The sequence below is a fragment of the Lepeophtheirus salmonis genome, chromosome 4 (assembly GCF_016086655.4).
Source record: "Lepeophtheirus salmonis chromosome 4, UVic_Lsal_1.4, whole genome shotgun sequence".
In the NCBI taxonomy this organism is placed as follows: domain Eukaryota; kingdom Metazoa; phylum Arthropoda; class Copepoda; order Siphonostomatoida; family Caligidae; genus Lepeophtheirus; species Lepeophtheirus salmonis.
Genome location: NC_052134.2, coordinates 48,612,451 through 48,636,112, shown reverse-complemented (window position 1 = coordinate 48,636,112; position 23,662 = coordinate 48,612,451). Strand labels below are relative to the sequence as shown.

Sequence of the window (23,662 nt, the reverse complement as noted above, 5' to 3'; positions counted from 1 at the left end):
AATAATAATTGAATTAGAGTTGAGCATTTTGCTAATGTAAAGGTAAATACAAAAATATTTATCTAATGTTGATCTAATTGAAAATGTGTGTTAATTGAATGTTTCTACTTTTAAGTAATTCTAAAAATGGAAAACATTATAATTGTAATTTCTTGGGGAATTTTGTTAAATAAAAAAAAAGCTGGATCGTATTTTAATATTTGTAAGCAACACCTAGTAAAGATAATTACGAAAAGTAATAATGAAGTATCTACCAATTCTTTGGGAGTAAGATTTTTGATTGAACATAGTACCCCCTTATTCTTCCCCCCACTGTGATATTTCAAAAAATTGAGATGTTAATGTATGGCATTTCCCAAGCCAGTCAATGTCGTTCAAGTATTAAAGAATGATGATAACAGCTTTGGAAAATAAAAAAAACACGACTACAAAAGTATTGCACTAGTTTCAGGTCATATTTTTGGCAACTCATTTTTTTCTACATAATCTATTATTAGTAAGGGTGATAATTTTGGTAAGAATAGAAAAGCGTGCGAGGAGAAGAGAAGAAATACTTATGGCATCATTGATTAAATAATATAAATCTTCTTCTATCAATTATGAACGTTATCATTCCCGCCTTTATTATTCAATATTAATATAATAATATTAGATGGGGATAGTCGATAGAGAACTGAATAAAATGCAAAAAATAACGTCGCCTTCTGTCTGGATTTCTGAAAATGGAGGCCTAGGAATTTGGAAAATACTTACCGGATGAGAAACAGATGGTTTGTTGGATTTGTCGATATAAATGTGCCTTTAGTCCCCTGTCTAGAATTACACGCCACTCATTATCCTCATCTCATAACAAGAGTATGGATATTCATCTATAAAATCAATTTAACGATGAATACATCAAGTCAGACTTTAACTCTGATCTCACAACGATGCTTATTGCATGTAATATAACTTTATCCATTGCTAATCATCTACGTTCAAAAAATTTATGGAGAAATACAAGGGTAAACATATCCCTTCCCGAGGAACCATCATTAAATTAATGGAGGATGTTGTTACTGATGTCATTTATAGAAATACATATAAAAATGTTTTGAGTCATCCACACCAAATGACGATCAAGTTATCAGTAAAAATTATTTACGAATATCGAAATGGAACTCTGAATTTTGTACTATCTCACAGTAAGTATTCAATTTTTTTTTAATCTAACCATAAAATATGATTCTATTTTAGCTAAACATATCAAGAATTATGATACACAACTCAGTAAAGGGCAAAAACAACTGCTTAAATGGTCACAACAACGGGGGTAGTAGCTTTGGATTGTTTGCAACTAGTTTTTCTGAGACTAATTACTTCGCTTTAAGACTTGGGTATGATAATTAGATTTTCCAATATTACATAGTCAATAAATATTACTTTTTTATCACTTAAGGCTTAGCTATGGTTGATGGGCTCCAAGAAATGGTGTTCAGAAAACTCATAAAAGGCAAAAACAACTGTTTAAATGGTCACAACAACGAGGGTAGTTGCATTATAATTAACAATTGTGTATATCCTTTATGATAATAGTATGTTGTTATAATAAGCATAGCTAAATAACGGGGAAAAATCTTTTTTGATGCTCTTAATAGGGAGTAATATCGCCGGACATTACTACATAATTAGCTTTTGCTCTAAATCTTTACGATGAATTTATTTCTAACATTTTTTTATTAATATATTTATTGTCTAATTTTATGATTTTGACATTTACTTTACTATTAATAATTAGTTAGATCTCATCGGTAGAGATATATCTATCCTGTGCACAATTGTATATAGCAACTTCCCCATGATGAAGAGGGGGAAGAATCTTTTTGATTAAACTCCACGTCTCGCTTGTGTATTGCAACCTAAAGTTATGACATATTTAACTGAATTCCGATGTTAGAACAAGAAAAAATTATCTGGATCAATCTATTATTTCAATATTCTGTATTTATAATTTATTATTATTAATAGTTATATGATTTTAATTGTTTAATTTTGTATATTTAACTTAAATGTTTAATGGTTTATTTTTTAGTATATAGATTATATTTAATTAAAGCCTTCTTTTTTAAACTTTCAGCTTCAAATACATTTCAAATACTCTACTTTGTCGTTTCATTAGCTATTATTCTGAGAATAAGGTTAATAATGAATTACAATTTCATGGAGTGTGACGTTTTCAAATCTACTGTAACGGATAAAAAACGTCGAAGTCAATTATACGTAGTTTATCTTCATTAAACATTTTGCTAATAAATACATTCGTTATACCTTCAAAAATCATAATAAAGCAGGCAGATGATAATCACATCAGTATTTTAAACAATGATACCATATGTCTTTTTTCCCCCCTCCTCCTTGCACGGGTTTTTCTCTACAATATTATCAACTATAATTATTAGTTATTATAGCTAAGGGTGATAATTTTGGTAAGAATAGAAAAGCGTGCGAGGAGAAAAGAAGAAATACTTATGGCATCGTTGGTTAAATAATATACATCTTCTTCTATTAATCTAGAACGTTATCATTCCCGCCTTTATTATTCAATATTAATATAATATTAGATGGTGATATTCGATAAAAAACAGAATAAATTTCCTAAAATAACGTCGCCTTCTGTCTGGATTTCTGAAAATGGAGGCCCAGAAATTTGGGAAATACTTACCGGATGAGAAACAGATGGTTTGTCGGATATGTCGATATAAATGTGCCTATAATCCCCTGTCTAGAATTACACGCCACTCATTATCCTCATCTCATATCAAGAGCATGCATATTCATCTAAAAAATCAAGTTAATGATGAATACATCAAGTCAGACTTTAACTCTGATCTCACAAAGATGCTTATTGCATGTACCTTATCCATTGCTAATCATCTACGTTCATAAAATTTGTGGAGAAATACATGGGTAAACCTATCCCTTCCCCAGGAGCCATCATTAAATTAATGGAGGATGTTGTTACTGATGTCATTTATAGAAATACACATAAAAAAATTTTGAGTCATCCACACCAAATGACGATCAAGTTATCAGTAAAAAGTTACTATATATTAGTTATATTTACTAATTTTGAAATAGAACTCTGAATTTTGTAATATCTAACAGTAAGTATTCAATTTTTTTTTAAATCTAACCCTAAAATATGATTCTATTTTAGCCAAACTTATCAAGAATTATGATATACAACTCATTCAATGGCAAAAAAAGTGCTTAAATGGTCACAACAACGGGAGTAGTAGCTTTGAATGGTTCGCAACTAGTTTTTCTGAGACTAGTTTCTTCACGTAAAGACTTGGGTATGATAATTAGGTTTGTCAATATTACATAGCCAATAAATATTACTCTTTTTATCACTTAAGGCTTAGCTATGGTTGATAGGCTCCAAGAAATGGTGTTCAGAAAACTCATAAAAGGCAAAAACAACTACTTAAATGGTAACAACAACGGGGATAGTTACATTGGGTGTATCATTATAATTAGCAATTATGTATATCCTTCATGATAATAGTATGTTGTTACATAAGCATAAATAAAGGGGAAAATATCTTTTTTGATGCTCTTAATAAGGAGTAATATCGCCGGACATTACTACATAATTAGCTTTTGCTCTAAATCTTTAAGATAGATTTATTTCTAACATTTTTTATTATTAGTATATTTATTGTCTAATTTTATGATTTTGACATTTACTTTATTATTAATAATTAGTTAGATCTCATCGGTAGAGATATAACTATCCTGTGCACAATTGTATATAGCAACTTCCCCATGATGAAGAGGGGTGATTATCTTTTTGCTTAAACTCCACGTCTCGCTTGTGTATTGCAACCTAAAGTTATGACATATTTAACTGAATTCCGATGTTAGAACAAGAAAAAATTATCTGGATCAATCTATTATTTCAATATTCTGTATTTATAATTTATTATTATTAATAGTTATATGATTTTAATTGTTTAATTTTGTATATTTAACATAAATGTATGATGGTATATTTTTTAATTTGTAGATTATATTTAATTAAAGCCTTCTTTTTTAAACCTGGAACTTCAAATATATTTCGAAATACTCTACTTTGTCGCTTCATTAGCTATTATTCTGAGAATAAGGTTCATAATGAATTACAATTTCATGGAGTGTGACGTTTTCAAATCGACTGTAACGGGGAAAAAAATGTCTAAGTCAATTATACGTTGTATATCTTCATGAAACATTTTGCCAATAAATAATTTCGTTATACCCTCAAAATTCTTAATAAAGCAGGCAGATGATAATCACATCAGTATTTTAAACAATGATACCATATGTATCTTTTTCCCCCTTCTCCTTGCACGCGTTATTCTCAACAATATTATCAACTATAATTATAGCATATATTAATTCACATGTACAGGGTAGTCCAGATAAATTGGGAAAACATTGAAAGGCTTATAACGAACAAACTGTTGAAGTAGAACCATATTTTATTTTGATTTTTTTTCTATTTGAAGGCTACATTTAATGACATTAAATTATTCATAATGAAATCCACCTTTCTAGATAACCTCGGCAAACGGCGCCGGAAGCTTTAGAAGGCCCGGCCGACCTCGTGCAGATTCAGCATTGCCGTTGTACGGGTAATGGCCTTGTTTATGGCCTCGACAGACGAATAATACTTCGTACAGTCATCATGTTCGACTCTCCCCCAGAGATAGAAATCCCATGGGTTCAGGTCAGGACTATTTGCAGGCCAAAAATCCGGGCTCAAAAAGTGAGGGAATTTTGTGGGGGAGACATCCTGCATTTTTTGGGGATTGTGGACCGTCTTGTTGGAAGGTATAATTTCTTCTTTGGGCTTCTCCATCCATCCAGGAAATGTAAATTAAAAGTAGTACAATAGCAAAGCTGGATCCACACCAGGTCGCCCGTGCTTCCCAAATTTTCCGGCGCTGTGTGGCCTGGTTATCAAGAGAGGTGGATCTGATCTCATTATGAATGATTAACCCTCTAATATTATTTTTCAACCAAAAGGTCCTTCGCCAAAAATGCTTTCAGCCACGTATATTAGTATCCACTGATATAATATATACGTAATAATTAAAAAACACAAATGATTAAATCCGCGAACGAGTGAGGGCTCAACGTATTATATTTTCAAAGTACAAAATTCTAGAGAGTTTTTTGTTTTTTTTTAATAGAAAAAATATACAATTCTTTTAAGTGTAGATATAATTAATAAGTGGTATAAAAAAATACATTATAAAATAAAAAATGATGAATTTTCTGTGGTTAGCATATTATATATCAGGCAGTTATCGTGCTTTTCTTTTAGCTTGTAGAAAAATAGTGTTGGTATCCATTAAAATATAGGTATAATATATGTATAAGTAATTTTTAAAAAAAAACGACATAAGAGATCAGAAATTATAGTAAAGTATAATAATACTGAAGAGAAATAATTTGAATTGTTTCATCTCCGTTTTGTTTGCTTCAAATAATAAGAGTATCATGTTATGTAGATCAAAGTTGGAAGACGAGAAAATAATATCTGAGTAGTGACCATATAATGTATGTGGTATATATATCCTTGATTAAATATATAAATAGAAATAATAATTAGGTAAAATAGACCAAGTAAGTAAATGAGCAGCACGCCTGAGGACGCCTAAAAATAAAGGCACAATTATTTAAGAGAGGATTTTGAGAACAGACATCATGTACAATATGAAAAAAAAAGATATAATTATAACGTTATTTCACAGCACAGATTAAGCTTGATGTTATTATTATGGGATATAACAACAGGGCTCACAGAGAGGGGGGGAGTAGTGTTCATAATTTATCGTTAATTCTAATGGCAAACATGATTGATACTAAGGAATATCAAAAAATAAAATGTATCCAACTATGATGTACTTGAGGTATCTATGAGAGGTGAGGCCGGTAGAGGCCGAGAAATGACACCAGAAGACAGTCGATAAAGTTCAAGATCATCTTTGAGATGTTTAAAAGAAGTTTCTATAATGGCTCCTCTTCGTCCCCGATTATGGAGCGGAGGTCCTCGATGTTCATGCTTATCTTCTTTCAGAAAGAGCTCATATTGATTACCGCTTCCATCTCCACTTCCGGTTCCTCCTGCAGAGGAGGGGAAACTACTGGATTCATGTTCATCTGTTATTTGTATGACCACAGGTTCGATGGGATGAGGTATTGTTTGCGATGAGGAGTCTGAAGCTCCTGGAGGAGGTGTAGTTTGAGTGCCTAATTCGGATTTGTGAACAACTTGTGTTAAACCACTTAAATCCGTGAATGATGTTTGAATGGATACAGTTCTTCTTTCTCTTCCTTCCTCTTCTTCTTCTCCTCCAGATAGAATCGTTGTAGTCCCTGTTACATTCCCCATTTTCTTACTACTATCATCCAAATCCACTGATGATGTCTGCAATACTTTTAATTTCTCTTTGAGCTCAAAGAATTCTTTTGGACTTGAAATAAATCTTTTGGAACTATGACGTGTATCCATTAATTTACGCGGATCCAGTGTGATAACGGTTGCCGATGAACTTTCCTTAGCACATACAAATGATGAAGAGCCGATGCTGTTTCTTCTTGAGCTCATTCGAGACTCTGGTCGAGAAGAAGAAGAGAATATCAGCTTACGCTTTTTGGATCTTTTCTTGGGTCGCTTTTTTGAAGAGGAAATGGCTTGGTCATAAATAGCTTGAAGTCTATCCATATCAAAGGCTGGAACAGAGGAGGCTTGAGATTCAAATGACTGGCGGCGTGATTCCATCCAGGAAAATCGACTTCTATTCACTGAAGAGACTTCAGAATCAAGGGAGGATCTTCTTTGTTGTTGAGGGTTGATAAGTTCTCCGCCCACAAGAGCACCACGTCTTTGCACAAGACGTGGAAGAGCTGCAGCCCAAGTAGAGCTAAAGTCTCCACTGGAAACACCACCACGGTCGTCGAAATGAGAAGGATTTCCAACTCCTACAGGATCAAAGCGACTACTCTCAAAAGTTAGGCTTAAACGCCCTTCTAATGCAAGATCCTTTCTTTTTGCAAAAGCTTGAGTAATTAATTCATGTTTTCTAACTTTTATATCCTTCATTCGCTCTTCAGATGAATTAAATCTTCTTCTGAAAAACTTTCGCCAGGATTTGAACGTGTTTTTATTCCAGACCCAAGAGGCGGAAGCAATAACACTAAGAAAAGTAGGCAGTATCACAATTTCAGAGTATTTGAGTGGCTTGTGAAACTCTTCTCCACCAAGGTACATTTTCAAAATGGCTTCATTCCGTTCCTCTTCATATCCACTAAATATCCAAACAGAGGAAAACACGGTAATGAAGAAACAGGTAAAGTAAATGCATGAATATATGACAATTTTGACAGTCGTTGAGCGAATTCTTCTGGAACGAGCAGAGATTCCAGCTATTTCAATGGCAGACTTTTCAGCAAGAACAAGGGATTTCACACTGCTCACAACAAAAAATGTTGATATGACACAAATACCAGCAATAGGAGCAATGACGAATCCAAAATAAAATGAGGGGCTACTCTTGGAAACAAAACAAATACCCGTAAGTGGATCTCCTTCCACACCATTCAAGGAAATGATGGCAATTGCAAGAACAGCTGGAACAGACCAAGCAATCATGTGAAAATAAGGTGTTCGCTTAAGAAGAATTTCTCTCTGAGACATTGCTGAGAGGAGTCCCATGGAGGAGAAAAGAGAGTTCCAAGAGAATGTGAGAATGGCATACCATAGTGCAGATGATAATCCGAAATAATAAATAAGGACAAAGAGAGCCACACATGCCAAATCCTGTCCTTCTCCTGGTTCTTGAACTCTTCTTGTATTATCCGGGTTACAAACAAAAGAATTATCTCCCTGGAGGAATGGGAGGCCCCAACCGGATATGAATAATAGTCCACATAGATTAATATAAAAAATGATTCTATTGGGGTAGGAAGAGGATTTCCAATCCAGTATAAGGGTTGCAGTTGCGAATGAAGAAGTGGAAAGAGCTGCCAAGACCCCAATTCCAATCAGGGATTGTATTTTTCCATACTGCTCAGGTGTTTTATCAGGAGGGAAACACTGTAAGCCACAGCCATCAATGAATTTAAAATAATTGGCAGGATTTTGCGCTCGAACCAAGGGTTTATAGCACACCCCCTCATGAGATTCAGGGAATTTGAGGATATCCCTTGTACCTCCAGCAATTTCTCTTTCACAGAAAGACTTTCCGCGACACATAAAAGCCCGATCCCATTGTGACTGAAGAGAGAGCGGCAAATACTCTTGTTTGAGGGCACGACAAGGCCCTTTCAGAGCTTTACACAGTGCCTTGGGCACGCCTAAAGTCTTATTAGTGATGGGAGAGCATTCTGGAGCATAGAGAGAGCAGAGTAGAGGTCTGAGAGAGGACCAGCATTTCGGGATCCGCTTCAAATATGTCCATGACTCCAAAAGACCCAGTTCCGCATCTTCGGGGATGAAGGAATAGGGAAATGGAGATCCAAAACAGGTGGATGAGTTGGAGGGAACGCAGATCTTGGACTCTTGGGACCAACAGTCTTGTTCTACTCCATCTGCATATCCAGGGATCCACTCCACGAGAAGCACGAGCGTCACGGAACCCAGGAAACCAAAAGACACCTCCTTCATTCTCCTTTCTCCATATGAATCACCACTCTTGACTCCTGGATCAAGAAGCTAAGCACCGGACTTCTAAGCTACTTAGTTAGTTGGAGTGTCAGTGTTACGGCTTAGATTTGGCATCCAGGCACTCACTCAAGTCTCAACAACAACTCAACAGATGAACATCTAAAAGATTTGAGTTTTTTGTTCTTCTGTGACGTCATTAAAACCACTTCAGCTACATTTTTACCCCACTCTGGCCACTCCGTCTTTTGCTAACGCCCTTCTTTTTAGTAGGTCATTTAATTACTAATAATTATTAATTGATAAATCCTGGCTACAATTTTAAAGCACGATTTTATTTGAGATTGTACTCTTATTAGTACTATCTTATATCTACAATAAAAATTATGTGAGTATAGGTCTTATCAAATAATGAACATCGTTTTAATCGTAGTGCCACAGAATGCTGTTCCTTTTTTCTTGGTAAATAAGGTGTACTTTTTCTTTTCTTTTTAATCTATATGAAAAAAAGTTACAATAGTTGTCTCAAAAAAAGATTTATTTCGTGAATGTAAGTTATAACGAATTCACTATTTTCGAGGTTGCGTAGTCATATAATAACCAAGTCTGTATTGTGTTTAATTATGACTTTTGTTGTTGTAAGAATTATGTCAGAATGACGTAATTTGTCTGAATGAGTTACTTTATTTTATTTCATACAATTTCTACTGAATCGCATACTGACATTTTTTAAATTTATAAAATTATATTTATACAGCCATAATTAAGGTTACCTATTCAGGTCATCACCAGTTATGGATGAAAGCACTCCCACAGAAACAAAAGATGAGGTGTACCATATAAAATGGATCACATGGAAAGATAATGTTGTGCCCATTTTGACACAAAATGCTAATGGGCCATGTCCACTCATATCCATGATCAATGTTCTTTTACTTCGAGGTGGTTTTGTATAATTAATTATCATAATAATCAATGAATGTCATTTAATAGGAGGTACTGAGGAGATGAGGAAATGTGGTTTGAAGGGATCTGAAATGGTTCTGGGCTCAAGGCTTTTAGAATATTTAGGAAATGCGGTTCTTCACTCCGTTCCGGGTGACCTCTCGGAGGATGAGAAACTTAACTATGAAGCCAACGTGTCTGATGCCATTGGCATTATGCCTCGCTTAGAGTACGGACTTGACGTGAATGTTAAGTTTACTGGTGTGCGACACTTTGAATATACCAAAGAAGTTCTATTATTCGATCTCTTGAATATATCATTGTACCATGGGTGGCTTGTGGATCCTCAAAGTGAGGAGGTCAATGTCGTCGGAGACTTGAGTTACAATGCCCTTATAGAAAAAGTCATTTCTGATAAAGCTGCCCTTGGAAAACATTTTTTAGAGTCCACGGCATCGCAGTTGACATATCACGGACTCTGTGAATTAACGTCAGCCATGAGCGATGGAGAAATCGCTGTGTTCTTCAGAAACAATCATTTTTCTACTATTACTAAAAACAAAGAAAGACTCTATCTTTTGGTAACGGATCAAGGTTTTCTAAAAGAAAATGGTGTTGTATGGGAGACTTTGGATAGTGTGGATGGAGATATTCAATTCGTTGATCATAAATTTTGCATTATTCAGTCCAGAACACCACCAACTAGTCCATCAGACGTCCCTCCAGTGCCTTTAACAGAAGATCAACAAATAACCCATGAGTATGTAAATATGAATCAAATGATATTATGAAGTCTCCTCTCTAAATCCATTTCTATCTTCAGTCTATTATTAGCAATGAGTCTCCAAGAGGAGATTCAAAATGAAGTTCAAGACATCCATAGAGAATTAAGTGATTTGTCACAGTTGTCTGAGTAAGTTATGATAATTATATCATAGGCGGAGTTTGATGGAGGGCCTCTTTAGTATAACTTTCAAACTCCGCCTGTGTATCATTTACTCGAGTTATAATTATTTCAATTTATGAGTATAATTTATTAAATGTATATTATAGTTTGGAAATTGCTCGGAGATTGCAACAGAAAGAAGTTGAGGCAGCAGCAACTAGAAGTGAGAAAGAAGATAGAAATCGCAGCCTAGCCGTTCAAGATAGATCCCCAAGAGGTGGCTTTATGTCAAACGTTAAAAAAAATGTAAGAAGCATCTCTGGTCAAGATGCGTTTATCCACAGTATATTATATTTTATTTTATTTCAGTGTTGTATTTCCTGATATTTGGACATGGGCTCTCCACAATATAAAAATCATAAAATATTGGCAAATCTCACAAGCACTATAAAGAATGAGATTCTAGCATTTATATTACACTATTACTATTGATCATATAAACCATTGACGATGACAAATCATGTTTTTAAGCATTTTTATAAAATGAAACAGTTAATTTTAGCAAAATTATATTTTAATCATTATATTATTCATATTTACTTTGATAAGTTATAGACTAAATGAAAGGACAATACAATATCATTTATATGGGTAGCTTACAATTAAAAATATAGCCTTAATCTTCTGCCTGAAGATTATGAATATTAAATTTCCTAATTTGTGACAATCCGTTTTCATTTCTTGAAACTTTGTAGTACTTATCCACCTTTTCCACTCTTCCCAATTGATCTATCAGATCTTCATCGTGAGTAATGACTATGAGTTGAAAGTTTGACCTCGAACTCCTTTCTTGAACAATTCTGGCGAGTGCATCAGCCAAGGAACAAATGTTTTCCCGATCTAAATTTGTTGTCGGTTCATCAAGGGCTATGATTCCGCAATTTGCACTGAATGTCTCTGCTAAAGCCAGTCGTATAATAAGAGATGCAAGGACTTTTTGACCGGCAGAGCATCTACCTCGCATATCCAAGTCTGTATCATTCTTAACCATCATTACTCGATAATTGTGTGTTTTGCGCTTATCTGCTCCTGAGCTAAGAGTTTCTGCATCATCCGTTTTGATTTCTATATAATCAATGTCGTTACCTAATAAAAAAATATATTATTTAAATTTGTGAACTGAAGTTATTAATAGAACATTTACCCTTATAAGTAGCCCTCCATAGCTCTCTTATGATCTTGTTTATAACTTGCATTCTCTCGTGATGAAATTTCATGATTGCCCAGTCCAAAGCCACATAATATTTATTTAAATCCGAAATGACATGATCTCTACATTGATGCAATACATGTTTTTCCCTATAGCGTTTCTCCGCATTTTTGAATTTGGCCGTGCCTAATTCTCTATTCAAATCTCCCAAGACTCTTTTAAGCTCTTCGAGTCTCCCTCGCTTGACGTTGAAGTTAGTCTCAAGAGTGTTTCTCTGCTCTAACAACTTGGCTTCTTTTTGGGCATATGAGTCCAAATTTAAGGACTTCATCTTCTCTTTTAATTGATTGGCATTCTGAAGGTGTTTGACTTCATCAACACGGTATTTTCGTAGACGTAAGTTATCATCTATTGCTCGTTTACGGGACGATTGGTTGGATACATATGAATCCATTTCGAATATATTTTTTTCAGTCAATTTTCTTTTGCTTCATTACTTTCTTTGACCTAAAAGTAAAATGATGTATGAAAACCACCGGAAGAGTTCTCATAACGTTTATATATACCTTGGATAATTTTTCTTGATTCTCTATGTACCTTTTGAACTTATCTTCACTATCAGAGTCTTCATACTCCAGAATTATCCTATGGAGAGAATGTAACTGATTTGAAAAGTGTTTAATTTTATCCATTTTTTTATTAATTGAATCCTGCAACTTAGTTTTTTCTTTGTTCAAATTATTTCTCTCTTCTTGGAGTTGGAGCAACTCATCTTCAATGGGTTTTAACTTTGAGTCAGTTAGCTCTCCAAGCTCTTTTTCGAATTCAGATATATTGACTTCAAACTCATCACGTCGAGCCTCAATATTAGATCTCTCTTGTTGTTGAGCCTCAATCTTTAATTTCTGTTCCGTGAGTGAATTTATTTCTTGGGTCAGTCCATTCAATAACTTCTGTTGCCTCATTTCTGTGGCTTGATCACCTTCTATGAGCGTACGAATTTTATTTAATTCGTCTGAGACAGACTCTTCTTCTTCTTTAACAACTTTGTAATCCCGTGAACTAGATATTTCCGTACCTAGATTGGATTTAATATCTAAAATATCCTCTTGCAACTTTCTTTTATCAATATCCAATCGATCAATCAATTGAATATCATCTCTAAGATCCTCACAGGTGCTCATCTCCATGGATATTACATCACGTGTATCCTCAATTTTACTCAACTTTTCCTCGTACTCCTTGATTTTCTTTTCAATTCGAGTTAACTCTGTCTTTTTCTGGGATATTTCATCAAACAACTCATCACACTGTCGCTTTTCTGGTAGAAGATCTATAAGAGTGTCCCTTTTTGATTCTGCTTTATTCAACTTTGTCTTAATACTTTTCACTTTATTCGGTATTCTCTTTATTTCCATTTCCAAGTCGGATATGAGTTCCTTCACCTCTTCTTTTTTATGAAATGAACGACTACAAGTAGGACAACACGGAGAGTCTGTCTCTTTAAGACGCTCGATAAATTCTTTGTAAGTAAAAATATTAGCTTCTTTGACTTGGACTTCTGATCGCGTATTCTCAACCTCAAGTTTAGAAAGCTCCAACTCCTTTTCAAAAGGATCATTTTCCTCAAAAGATGAACTCCGATCAAAGCTAACTGCTTCTTCAGAATCAATGATGGCCATATCTGACATTCTCTTCCTAAAATCTTTTACTCGTTTTTCCTTAATTTCAATATCCGCAATAATTTTTTTCCTAGACTCTTTCATATTTGAAATATCAGACTTGTATTTGGATTCATCGTGAAGATGAGACTTAGATTTCTGAGACAGGGATTCGTACAACTCATTAAATTTATCTTTAAGAACTTGAGCCTTGGGGATATTCTTAAAAATATCCTTCAATTCAACTTTTCGTTTGGCTAAAATCTTGTCAGATTGTTTGGATTTTTCCTCTAAATAACTATTTTTGATCTCAATTTCGGAGAGAAATTGTTTTTGCTCTTCTAGTATACTTCTTTCCTCTTTCAAATCCGATTCTTTTGTATTTAATTCGGATCTTTTAATCTTATTCCTCTTAATTTTTTCTGTCAACTCCTTTAGATCAATCGTCTCAGATTCCCTTGCATATTCTTTACGCTTGGCTTCTAACCTTCTAGTTATAGCCTTGATTTCATCCGAACTACCCTCCAACTCACTCAATTTCTTTCTAAGAATAGCCGATTCTCTCTTTGCTTTTATCAAGGACAATTGTTTTTGCTTTTTCTGTTCTTCCAATTGAGCTTTCTTGATTTCAACTTCGCTCAACTCTTGATTTTTTCCATCTAACTTACTATCAAGAGCCTTCAAATCACTCGAAAATTTAGAAGAGAGGGTTTTAATTTTATCTGTAGTATGTTTCATCACATTATCTCGCTCTAATGGATCATTTTCATCAGATATATTTGGCAAATCAAACTCCTCTCCTTCTGAACTTTTAACAAAACTGCAAAACTTTTTTTTGTTCCTTATGTAATTAAGCTGTGATTCCCGATACTGACCTATGATTATTATATTAAGATGAAAATATACATTGCTTGTTTAAAATAGCTTTTAAAAAATCAATATCTTACCAATAAGAGCCAAGACTTTTTTTAACTCAAGCTCCTGATTCGCAATGTCCTTTTCAACTGAGTCCAGATCTTTTTTTTAACCCAAGAATTTCAGTTTTCTTCTTTTCACATTCCTCCTCTAACTCGTCCTTCATTTTTCCGATCTCTTCGTCGGATGTTGTATCCTCAATTATGAATTCCAAAGTTTTTTCAAGGTGAGTTGACTCTTGTCGACAATGTTCTAAGTTTTTTTCCGCGGAGGTGATGTCTTTTTCAATGTCCACAAAATTTTCCTTGATTTTTCTTATATCTCGTAATTCGTTTTCGATGGGCTTCATTTTTGATTCAAGCTCAGCAAGATCATTCTCCATGACTTCCTTTGCATTTTCTTTGCGGGCCTTTTCTGCTCTTTTTTCATTAACAAGTTCCTTATCTTCTACAAGATATTTAAGCTCACTAGACTCGATTCGATGTTGCTCCATGTGCTTGGAACGTACATCCTTAATTTTCTTTAAACAATCCTTATACTTTGCAGAGGCGAAAATCTCATCAAATTTGTCCTTGACTTTTGAGCCCTCGTCAAGGGGCCAATTGGAATCTTCCTGATGGCAGAATATCACATAGTTAAGAATAGCTTTGGATACACCTAAATGAATGGACATTTGTGCATTGATGTCTGAACACTTGCCACTTATTGATGAATTTGGCTCTCCATTCATGCCTCTACGCGTGATAACAGCGTCTAAGGTTTTAATAGTTAGGGTTTTTATTTTTTGAGCTGCCTCTATGGTTCGAGAAATGATGTAAAATCGTCCATCTAGGCCTTTGAATTGTAACTTGACGTGGCCAATCACTTTGGACTCTCTAGCCATTTTAGGATCGTGCACAAAGGAGCGGCCCCCATGGGAGCCAGGAGGGCAATCCCCCGTAGTAATATATCGGAGACATTCAATGATGGTTGTTTTCCCACAGCCATTTTGTCCAAGAATGAGTGTCAATGGCATGGATTCACCATTGGAAACAAAATCAATCCGTGACTTTTCTTCATCTCGAGGGCCAAAGGACCGAATCCCTTGTATTTGAAGTTTTTCGATTTGCGACATGCGTTTTCCCTTCGAAAATTTCCGCGAACTTTATTCAGTCAAAATGACTTCAGAGGGCGACACCTCCGATTACGCCTCCTCCTCCTCCTCCTTCTTCACCTCGACACTGGATATGCCAACTCCAACAAGGATGAGTCCCAATAACTCCTGTCCAACGAGTCCCACGCTTAGCCTACGAATCCCTTCAGTCAAGATACGGAATTTAATCAAATTAGATCCAGATGTTCAAGTCGTCTCTCAAGAGTCCGTTCACTTACTAACTAAAGCTACAGAACTGTTCATTGCCTCTTTGGCACAAGAGAGCTACGAAGTCACCCTCAAGAGCTCCAAAAAAATCATTAGCCGATCCGATGTGGATACTGTTCTGGAGCAATCGGATCCCTGCGCATTCCTACTCAACGGAGATCTACTTCAACAATTTGATTTCAAAGACCTTCTCTAATCTAATTCTAGTAGTTTCATTTGTCTAATATCATCCTGACTATGTAATTGTCCTTGAATCTATTGTTGGAACAGTCAATTCTTTATTCATTATTTCCCTCCTAAGTTCCCCTGGATTCCTCGGGCTCTCCGTTTTAAGTCAAATATAGTCATGTCATCTCTTAATTTAATCCTTTATTTATCTCTTAGCCTTTATTAGCCTATGTTGCTCCACCCTCCTAAGGATCAGATTTCTACTCCAAATGGGAGTAGTGCCGATTACTGAAGCGGGAAGATATTAGCGGTTTTTTAGGGGAGAATACAAAGTTAATAGAAATACTTCTAAATATCAACCTTGGGGAGAACACATCTCAGTAATATCAGTTTTCTCAGCAGCTTCCGTTTTTCCTTTGATTTTTTATAGTATTCTCAAGCTGGGATTTAGCTCCTGCCTGCTCCCTCTCCGGCCGGCGGCATCAACTGATTTGCTGTTGCTGCTGCTCGTGGTGTGTTGTGAGTGACGTATATAGTTGAAAAGAGCTAAAGCAGCAGATGTCGCTTGAGTTCCCTCCACTAACAATGAATCTCTTGTTGTCATGATTCTTAATTTACGGCGGGAAAGACGAGATCGTCAAAATGGATAGGAACTCCTCTTCTTCTACCTCCGTTCTTTCTTCCAAGAAGCGTCGTAACATTAAGGATTATTTCCAACCAAGTGACTCCAACGTAAGTAACTGCCTTTTTGTTGCCATTTCCGTTATCTTATTTCTCAGACCTAATATTTTATTTATCGAGCAGGGAAAGAAAGTAGAGACTCCGCTGGGAGTCAAGGAGATTCAACATAATATTAAAATTAAGAAAAGGTCGGTTGGAGAGGATAAGTGTGCTGACAAATCCATTAGTAATGCGAGTAGAGAAGAGCATTTCGAAGTGGAAGAAATTCTCAACTATGCCTATTGTGAAATCCAAGTAAGGCTCCTTCGTCTCATACTTTACATCTCATTTATTCCATTCTGTTTTATCCCTTCTACTCCTCTAGAAAAAGGGCAAATACTTGGTGAAATGGGTCGGATGGTCCAGTAAGCATAATACATGGGAACCCTATAGTAATCTCTATTGCGAAGAAAAGCTGAAGGAGTTTTACTTTAAACGTTTGAGAGAACGAGAAAGGGCCAATCCCTCAAAGTAATATCCCACTTCTTTACATCATCTATAAGGCTCATTTGTATTTTTTTACTTCTTATTCTAGGAAAAGAACCTTGGAACTACCCCCGGATCCCATTACTCATTTTGAAAAACGATCTGAATTTTTAGACTCTGTTTTCTCACCTCCTTGTTTCTCAGAATTGAATAAATACTTTCAGAAAATTCAACGAGGCGAAATCAAAGTGGCTTATCAATGTACTCCGCAAGATTTAGAAGAAATGATTGATAGCTTATCCATTTCCCGTTCCAAACCCAGTAGTAAAAAATTAGATGTTTTAAAAGAACAACTTATGTTGAAACATATTCGTGATACGCGTCAATCTCAAAAGACGCGAATTAAAGAATGGGAGGATGAAATCAATAAAATGGAAAGAGTTAAAATTACCGTTGAAAATGAAACGGACTTGGAGGGTCCTCCGCGACATATGACTTATATAACTGGATACTTGGTGTGTAGAAATTTAATTATAATATAAATTAAAGATTGTTTCGTTTTTAATCACAAAACTAATTAGCAAATATGATGCCCTGATTCGAAAATTGTACCTCATATATATTATTTTAGTATTTGGTGAATTCGGTTTAAAATATTTGTGCATCTTAAGGGTTTAAGATGGGCTCAATAGTTTAGGCTACCCTTCTAAGCTGTAAGATAATTTTTACAGATTTTGACTCGTACTATCATATTTTGGATGGAACAAGAGGTTGTAAATTATGCAATTGTGACGAAAAACTCAGATTTCCTTCCAAATTGAAATAGCTTGATACCGAGTGGTCCATTAAAATCTGAACACTTTGAATTTGAAACTTCAACAAGATATAATTGATTAATGAACAATAGAATTGTCTCAAAATTAATAGTATAAATGTCCTAAGCGGCAAGGAAATTGCGGTATAAGCCCTGGCACCCGCTGGAGATGCAGTCCTCTTATCATGGCGTTCCATTGCTGGCTGACGTGGATTTCAGGGCCTCAGTGTTTTTAAGACTGGCATTACAGGGTTGGTTTCTTTAACTTAGGCCCTTTTGACTGAGCCCTTCTTCCTCTCTAACGTTTTGGACTTGCTGACTACGTTGAAGGTGGTCCTGGAGAAGCTGAACTGCTTGGAGCGTGCAAATAAAAATTCGTCAATCACGTTCAAGAGTCATTTTCTCGACTTGTACGTAAGCTTGAGAGCTCAAATTTGATTTTTAACTAATTGTTTCTGGGTTAATATATCGAAAATAAATTAATTTCAATCTTCATTAATTATTGAATTAGTACTTGTTCAGATTTCAATACCACCCGGTAGGTCTCAAACTTCACAGAAATCAGTTTTTATCCTCTTTAGCTGAAAAAGCCCATATATTAAGAAATAATATTAACTTGCAAAAGTCTATGTTCATTAATTAATTGTATTTATCTCCTTCTCACGCTTCAGCCAGCTCAAGGAATTGTTATCCCAAATGACCCTCCTTGTGGATGTGAATGCACAAGTTGTTCCCTCTCAACTGAAAAACAATGTTGTCCAAATAGTTACGGGCATTCATTTCCTTATACAAAATACAGAAAACTTCGTATAGGCATTGGTAATCCAATTTATGAATGCAATAAGCGCTGCAAATGCGATTCAAGTTGTTCTAATCGCGTAGTTCAAAAGGGGCGAATGGTAAGAAATATAATTTGCAATAATATTAAGCCCTCCATTCATCATGGGATTACATTTAATGCTGTTAATTTATTTTAATATTACCTAATTTTGACAGATTAAGTTGTGCATTTTTCGAACGGATAATGACTGTGGCTGGGGTGTTAAAACACTAGAGAATATTAAGTGTGGCTCCTTTATCGTGGACTATGCGGGTCAAGTGATTACCAGTGAAGAGGCTGAAGAACGTGGGAAACAATATGGTACGTAGTAATGTCTTTTTGCGTAATTTCTTATATATGTTGATGGAAAATAATACTATTTAGAAGGGGGGAATGTATTGTTGAATAGCCAACGCCCTAAAATCAAGTGATTGAGGTATATACTATGTTGTGTTACTTGCATGAACCTATTGTACAAGTTACAACTTAAGAAAGGATGAATTTTTTTGAGTAGTTTTTTGACGGGGATAATGTATTAATTTAAAATTCTATGGATAATAATAGTGTAATAATTGACTTTTTTGATTGAACTTAGTCTTTCATAATTATGTGGCACACTATAAATTTCCAATCCCCAGTTAAATTTCTCCTAAATGTATATTATAAGTAGATCAAAATGAAATAATATCATCATTTAGTAGTTTTTGATTAAGATGACTGATGTAATTACATAAATATGACGTTGTAGGACGTAGAAATTGTATCGTATAAACCTCGCCAGTGTACATATACAGGTTGTTAATATCAAATCGGCGCATTTTTCAAAAATCTTTAAGATTTACTTGAATTGTACATATGAATGATGAGGAGAGCTCATTTGATGTATCCGCTTCCTTTATCAATCACTGTCTGGATCTGGGCTCGGAAGATGGAGCAACCGTATGTAGCCCCAGAATAAATAATCCATTAGATTAAGTTCCAAACTGCTTGGTACCATATTTCATTCCTCATGAAGTCAAGGAAGTGCTCACTCAGCCACTTCAGCGAATTATTTGATACATGAAAAGGTGATACGTCTTCTTGCCTGACCCTAGGCCGATCTCCAACGATTTGGTGGATCCAAGGTAGTACAACTTCCTCCGTCACCTTCAGATGGATGCCCGTGTTGACTCTCAGACCAGCTTTGAAGATGTGAGAAGCCATGGCATTACTCACTTTTTCGCAGAGGATGACGGGTCTGGGATCACCAGTCTCCAAAAGCGCCTTGCGAATCTTTTGTGTGGTCCGGTTGGTACACCACTCACATTTGAGACCTCCCGATTTTAAATCTCCATTTTCTGTTGGACAAAAACCAACGCCCTTCTTTCTCCGTAAATTCAATCTTATTTATATCTGAGGCAGCTGTTACCATAATGTCCAAAACTTCAATAAAGTTTGCTGATACAAGTGACACACAAATAAATTATATAGGATAGGATTAAAATATTTTATGTGTGTGTCTAATGTACGTCCTGCTTAGAAAAACGATGATAAAAACTCAAATATTTCAAAAACAAAGATAGACTTTAGATATATAATAATAGTTGTTCGGAATTCTGAGCTACGTAAGTAAGGCTGTTTCATTCTAATCAGACCAAATTCCGGGGCTCTGGTGAGCAAGTTTGTTTTTTCGCTAATAAAGGGATTTTTTTCATAAAAATAGATAGATTCCACGTGTTTCAAAGTTTTTTTAAATGTATGGGTTGTCCATTCGAAAATGCACCAAAAAAATTACAAATCCAAAAAATTAATTATAAGACTAACGGAAAAAAGGAGAACGTATATTAAATTCAAATTAAGAAAGAAAGAAGAGGGTTAGCGAGTTAGCCTTTAGTATGTATCCTCATTATGGGTGAAGAAGGAGCATCTTATATAATAATTGTATTTATTCCACTTTTGGTAGCGATGGGTTTCCACTTTCACTTATAAGAAAAAAGTTCCCAATGAAGTTAGCAAGTTTGTATTTATTTACATCAAATGGACAGAAAACAATATTAAAAAATTTATACAATAGAAATTTACCTATTATTTATTTCTAGTTTATAATTTTAACATAAACAAACTAAATATAAATAAAATCTTTTAATTTTTCATCGACTATCTTTAAGATAACGTGTTCACGCTAGTGTTGAATTATATGTATATATTTTTACATTAACTTAATCAAATTCATTTTTGCAGATTCTGAAGGCCGAACTTATTTGTTCGATCTTGATTTTAACCTTGGAGACGAATGCCCTTACACCGTGGACGCTGCTAATTTCGGAAACGTAGCTCATTTCATAAATCATAGTTGTGACCCTAATTTGGCTATTTTCAACGTTTGGATCGATTGTTTGGATCCAAATTTACCTCGACTCTGTCTTTTTGCACAAAGAGACATAATAAAGGGAGAACAATTAACTTTTGACTATTGTCAGAGTACTACTGCTGATAATTCTGTGTCTTCGTCGTTATTAAATAAGAATAATAGAATGTTATGTCGATGTGGGACATCAAAGTGTCGAAAATGGCTTTTTGAGCGATAAGAAAGAAATAAGCTCCATGATTGATGGATCCTTTATAAATAGTTATAATCATATTTCTTCTTCTTACGAACTCGTTGTGTTTTAATGTACCTTTTTATATTTTGACATTTCCAAATGAATTTTTTTGATCGTTAATAAAGTGATATTAATTCAATCGATTGTAATCAATCATTATTCTGTTTAATTTATTCTGTTACACGTCGCTACTTATATTGTAGCTCGCAACCTTTTTCTTAAGGTGAGAAATTTTGTACTAATGAATTGAAGACAATAATTGAATTTAGCTATGAGCGTAGAATCCAAAACGGATCTCAGTTTGTCCCCCAATCATTTGAAATATCTGAGATTATAGTAACTCGGGATTATTATTGTATCTCCTAGGATCTTTGTTCCATTTGGTATTTTTTAAGTGACTCGGAACGATAATAGTCCAAAAATTACTTTCATTCAAATGACTTGAGATCCGTTTTGGATTCTGTACTCAAGCATAAATTCCTTTTTTGACTTAGATTCATTTGTACAAAATGAGTGTTCCCCTGTGTTTCATCATACATCTTTTACTAGTAAAAGTAAAAGATGTCTGATGAATTATAATTATATACATGTAACATCTATAGAAAAAGAATTATATATCTAGTTTTTCTTAGTTTTATAAAAATGAATGCCAAAGCCAATCCAAAAATCACAAGTTTGGATCAATTTTAATTCAAAGTAATGACGTACCGATTTCGGATTATTGTGTACTCATCCAATGATGTTGAATCCTTCTAGTTGAATTGTATTAATTATAAAAAGTATTGTCTGATGGAATTATTGACATTTTTACCTGGTCAATAACATGTTTTCTAATTTCAGAGTGTCATTCCTGAACATAAATTGCAAAGTTTCACTAGAAGCAATACAATTGAATGACACTCTTGCAATTTTTCATAAATATATTTTCAGGGTTTGTTATATGGTTGAAATATTTTTCAATAATTTTTGTATTCTTCTGACATATTTCATGTTTTATCTTCACATGTTCACAAAGTTCAGTTATATTTGAGCCTTTAGCTATCAAAATTTAGCCACAATAATTGCATTTGTCCCGCTCTGTGTGTTTTTATTTTTTTAAAGGATCCCAGCCTTTGCTTAAATGAGTAATGCGCAAGTACTCAAAGTTCGAGATTTTATTTTGAACTGTGCGCCAAGGGGATGAAAAATAATGTAAGCAGGATTTAACGGCTTGAGCATGCATGCTATTACTATGTATATTGGACCAGTGGTTCCCAAACTTTTTTGAGTGAAACCCTTAAAATATGTGACTAGAAATTGTGCGACCCCTACACTTCCCATTGTAATATGGATATAGAATTTGGAGTGAATTTTATACAAATAAATTACTTGCTTATCGGAGTAATTTTTTTGAAAAAATTTCAAACATTAAAAATTTTCCTCTGCAGTATAATTTTAGTTGAATGACATTCAATTATTTTAGCGAAGGACTAAAAAATATAGTCAATTCCACAAATTCCTAGATTCTTCGTATCCAATATGTTTTTGTTAGAGATGTACCTACTATAATACTTCTTAAAATGATCTAGAAGATAAATATTATTTACATACACATAATCAGTATTTAAGTTTTGATGCCACAATTTAAATTATATTCTTCTTTTAGGGAAATAATCTCGCAAACCCCACTTTGGGAACCTCTGCATTAGACTATAATTAACTTGAAGAAACTTAACGAAACTTAACTTAATTAAGTCCTTGTTGTCCGTCTCTTTAAAAGAAGTTATATAATATATATAGCTAAAGTGTGTAGTGTCTTCAAAAGACGTACTACAGTTCCTATGGGTGAAAATAGAAACGTTCGAGGTAGGATTAATATATGGTCTATGTATAGATTTGGGCCAGGGCTATATTTTGAGCAATTGGTTTTCAATTTGTGGGGCTCATCAAGGAGTTATACTCCCTTTACAAGAAATATTTAGAGTAAGAGATTTTGTGAATAGATTAAAGTTGGTTAGAGATGAATAAGCATAAAATACATTGTTATGGAAATTTTTGGAGGTTTCTAATTATTAGGGTCCCGGTACTCGTAAAAGTGGATTTTGTCCCCTTGTTTGAGTGAAAATAAGTTTTGATACTCCCATGCGAATTAAATGTCCTTTTTGGGGATTTTGCAGCTTTTTTGGAGGCAATTAAACTTTTTATGAAGGTTGTAGGAAGTATTTTAAGTTTTGTTTAAGACCCATCCAATACCAGTTGGTGGTTAGTTTTTCAAGAGTAGAGATTATGCATAAGTTAAGAAAGTCTTATGAAAGAGTAATATATAATTGTCAAAGCACAGACCTGCATAATTATTCTATCAAAATAACCCCTATAATCTGGGCATTCTATATTTTGAAAAGGATAACCTTCCGATTGGTCCATTAAAATCTCAATACTTTTAATATTAAACTTCAACAAGATATAATTTATTAAAAAACAATA

At 34.4% G+C, this 23,662-nt stretch overlaps 4 protein-coding genes and 1 long non-coding RNA gene across 6 annotated transcripts; 3 read left to right on the top strand and 2 right to left on the bottom strand.

Annotated features, from left to right (window-relative positions):
* Positions 1-521: 521 nt before the first annotated feature.
* LOC139905081 (uncharacterized) lies at positions 522-1,532 on the top strand. The gene is made up of 3 exons (XR_011779559.1): positions 522-1,184; positions 1,237-1,376; positions 1,439-1,532. It is a non-coding gene; the product is annotated as an uncharacterized lncRNA (long non-coding RNA).
* A 3,617-nt stretch (positions 1,533-5,149) lies between these two features.
* smo (smoothened, frizzled class receptor) lies at positions 5,150-9,044 on the bottom strand. Its single transcript, XM_040710338.2, has one exon. The coding sequence runs from the start codon at positions 8,693-8,695 to the stop codon at positions 5,924-5,926; it is 2,772 nt and encodes a 923-aa protein (XP_040566272.1). The 5' UTR covers positions 8,696-9,044; the 3' UTR covers positions 5,150-5,923.
* Positions 9,045-9,231: 187 nt separating this feature from the next.
* Positions 9,232-11,232, top strand: LOC121116115 (ubiquitin carboxyl-terminal hydrolase MINDY-2). 2 transcript variants are annotated; one of them, XM_040710337.2, is made up of 6 exons: positions 9,232-9,634; positions 9,686-10,397; positions 10,461-10,550; positions 10,691-10,725; positions 10,759-10,829; positions 10,893-11,232. In XM_040710337.2, exons 1-6 carry the CDS (start codon positions 9,487-9,489, stop codon positions 10,905-10,907), a joined length of 1,071 nt encoding a protein of 356 aa, XP_040566271.1. In that variant the 5' UTR covers positions 9,232-9,486; the 3' UTR covers positions 10,908-11,232. The 2 variants fall into 2 exon arrangements, 1 of the variants encoding a protein (XP_040566271.1); XR_011779876.1 differs by lacking the exon at positions 10,893-11,232 and having other exon boundaries at positions 9,357-9,634; positions 9,686-10,401.
* LOC121116626 (DNA repair protein rad50) lies at positions 11,076-15,464 on the bottom strand. Its single transcript, XM_071888064.1, is given in 5 exon segments — positions 11,076-11,669; positions 11,728-12,209; positions 12,212-12,240; positions 12,300-14,269; positions 14,400-15,464. Coding segments are annotated over 5 exon segments (3,975 nt in total). The 5' UTR covers positions 15,424-15,464; the 3' UTR covers positions 11,076-11,199.
* Positions 15,465-16,429: 965 nt separating this feature from the next.
* On the top strand, positions 16,430-21,338 carry LOC121116114 (histone-lysine N-methyltransferase SUV39H2). The gene is made up of 7 exons (XM_040710335.2): positions 16,430-16,569; positions 16,642-16,812; positions 16,883-17,028; positions 17,093-17,498; positions 18,469-18,696; positions 18,794-18,938; positions 20,838-21,338. Exons 1-7 carry the CDS (start codon positions 16,480-16,482, stop codon positions 21,182-21,184), a joined length of 1,533 nt encoding a protein of 510 aa, XP_040566269.1. The 5' UTR covers positions 16,430-16,479; the 3' UTR covers positions 21,185-21,338.
* Positions 21,339-23,662: the final 2,324 nt, after the last annotated feature.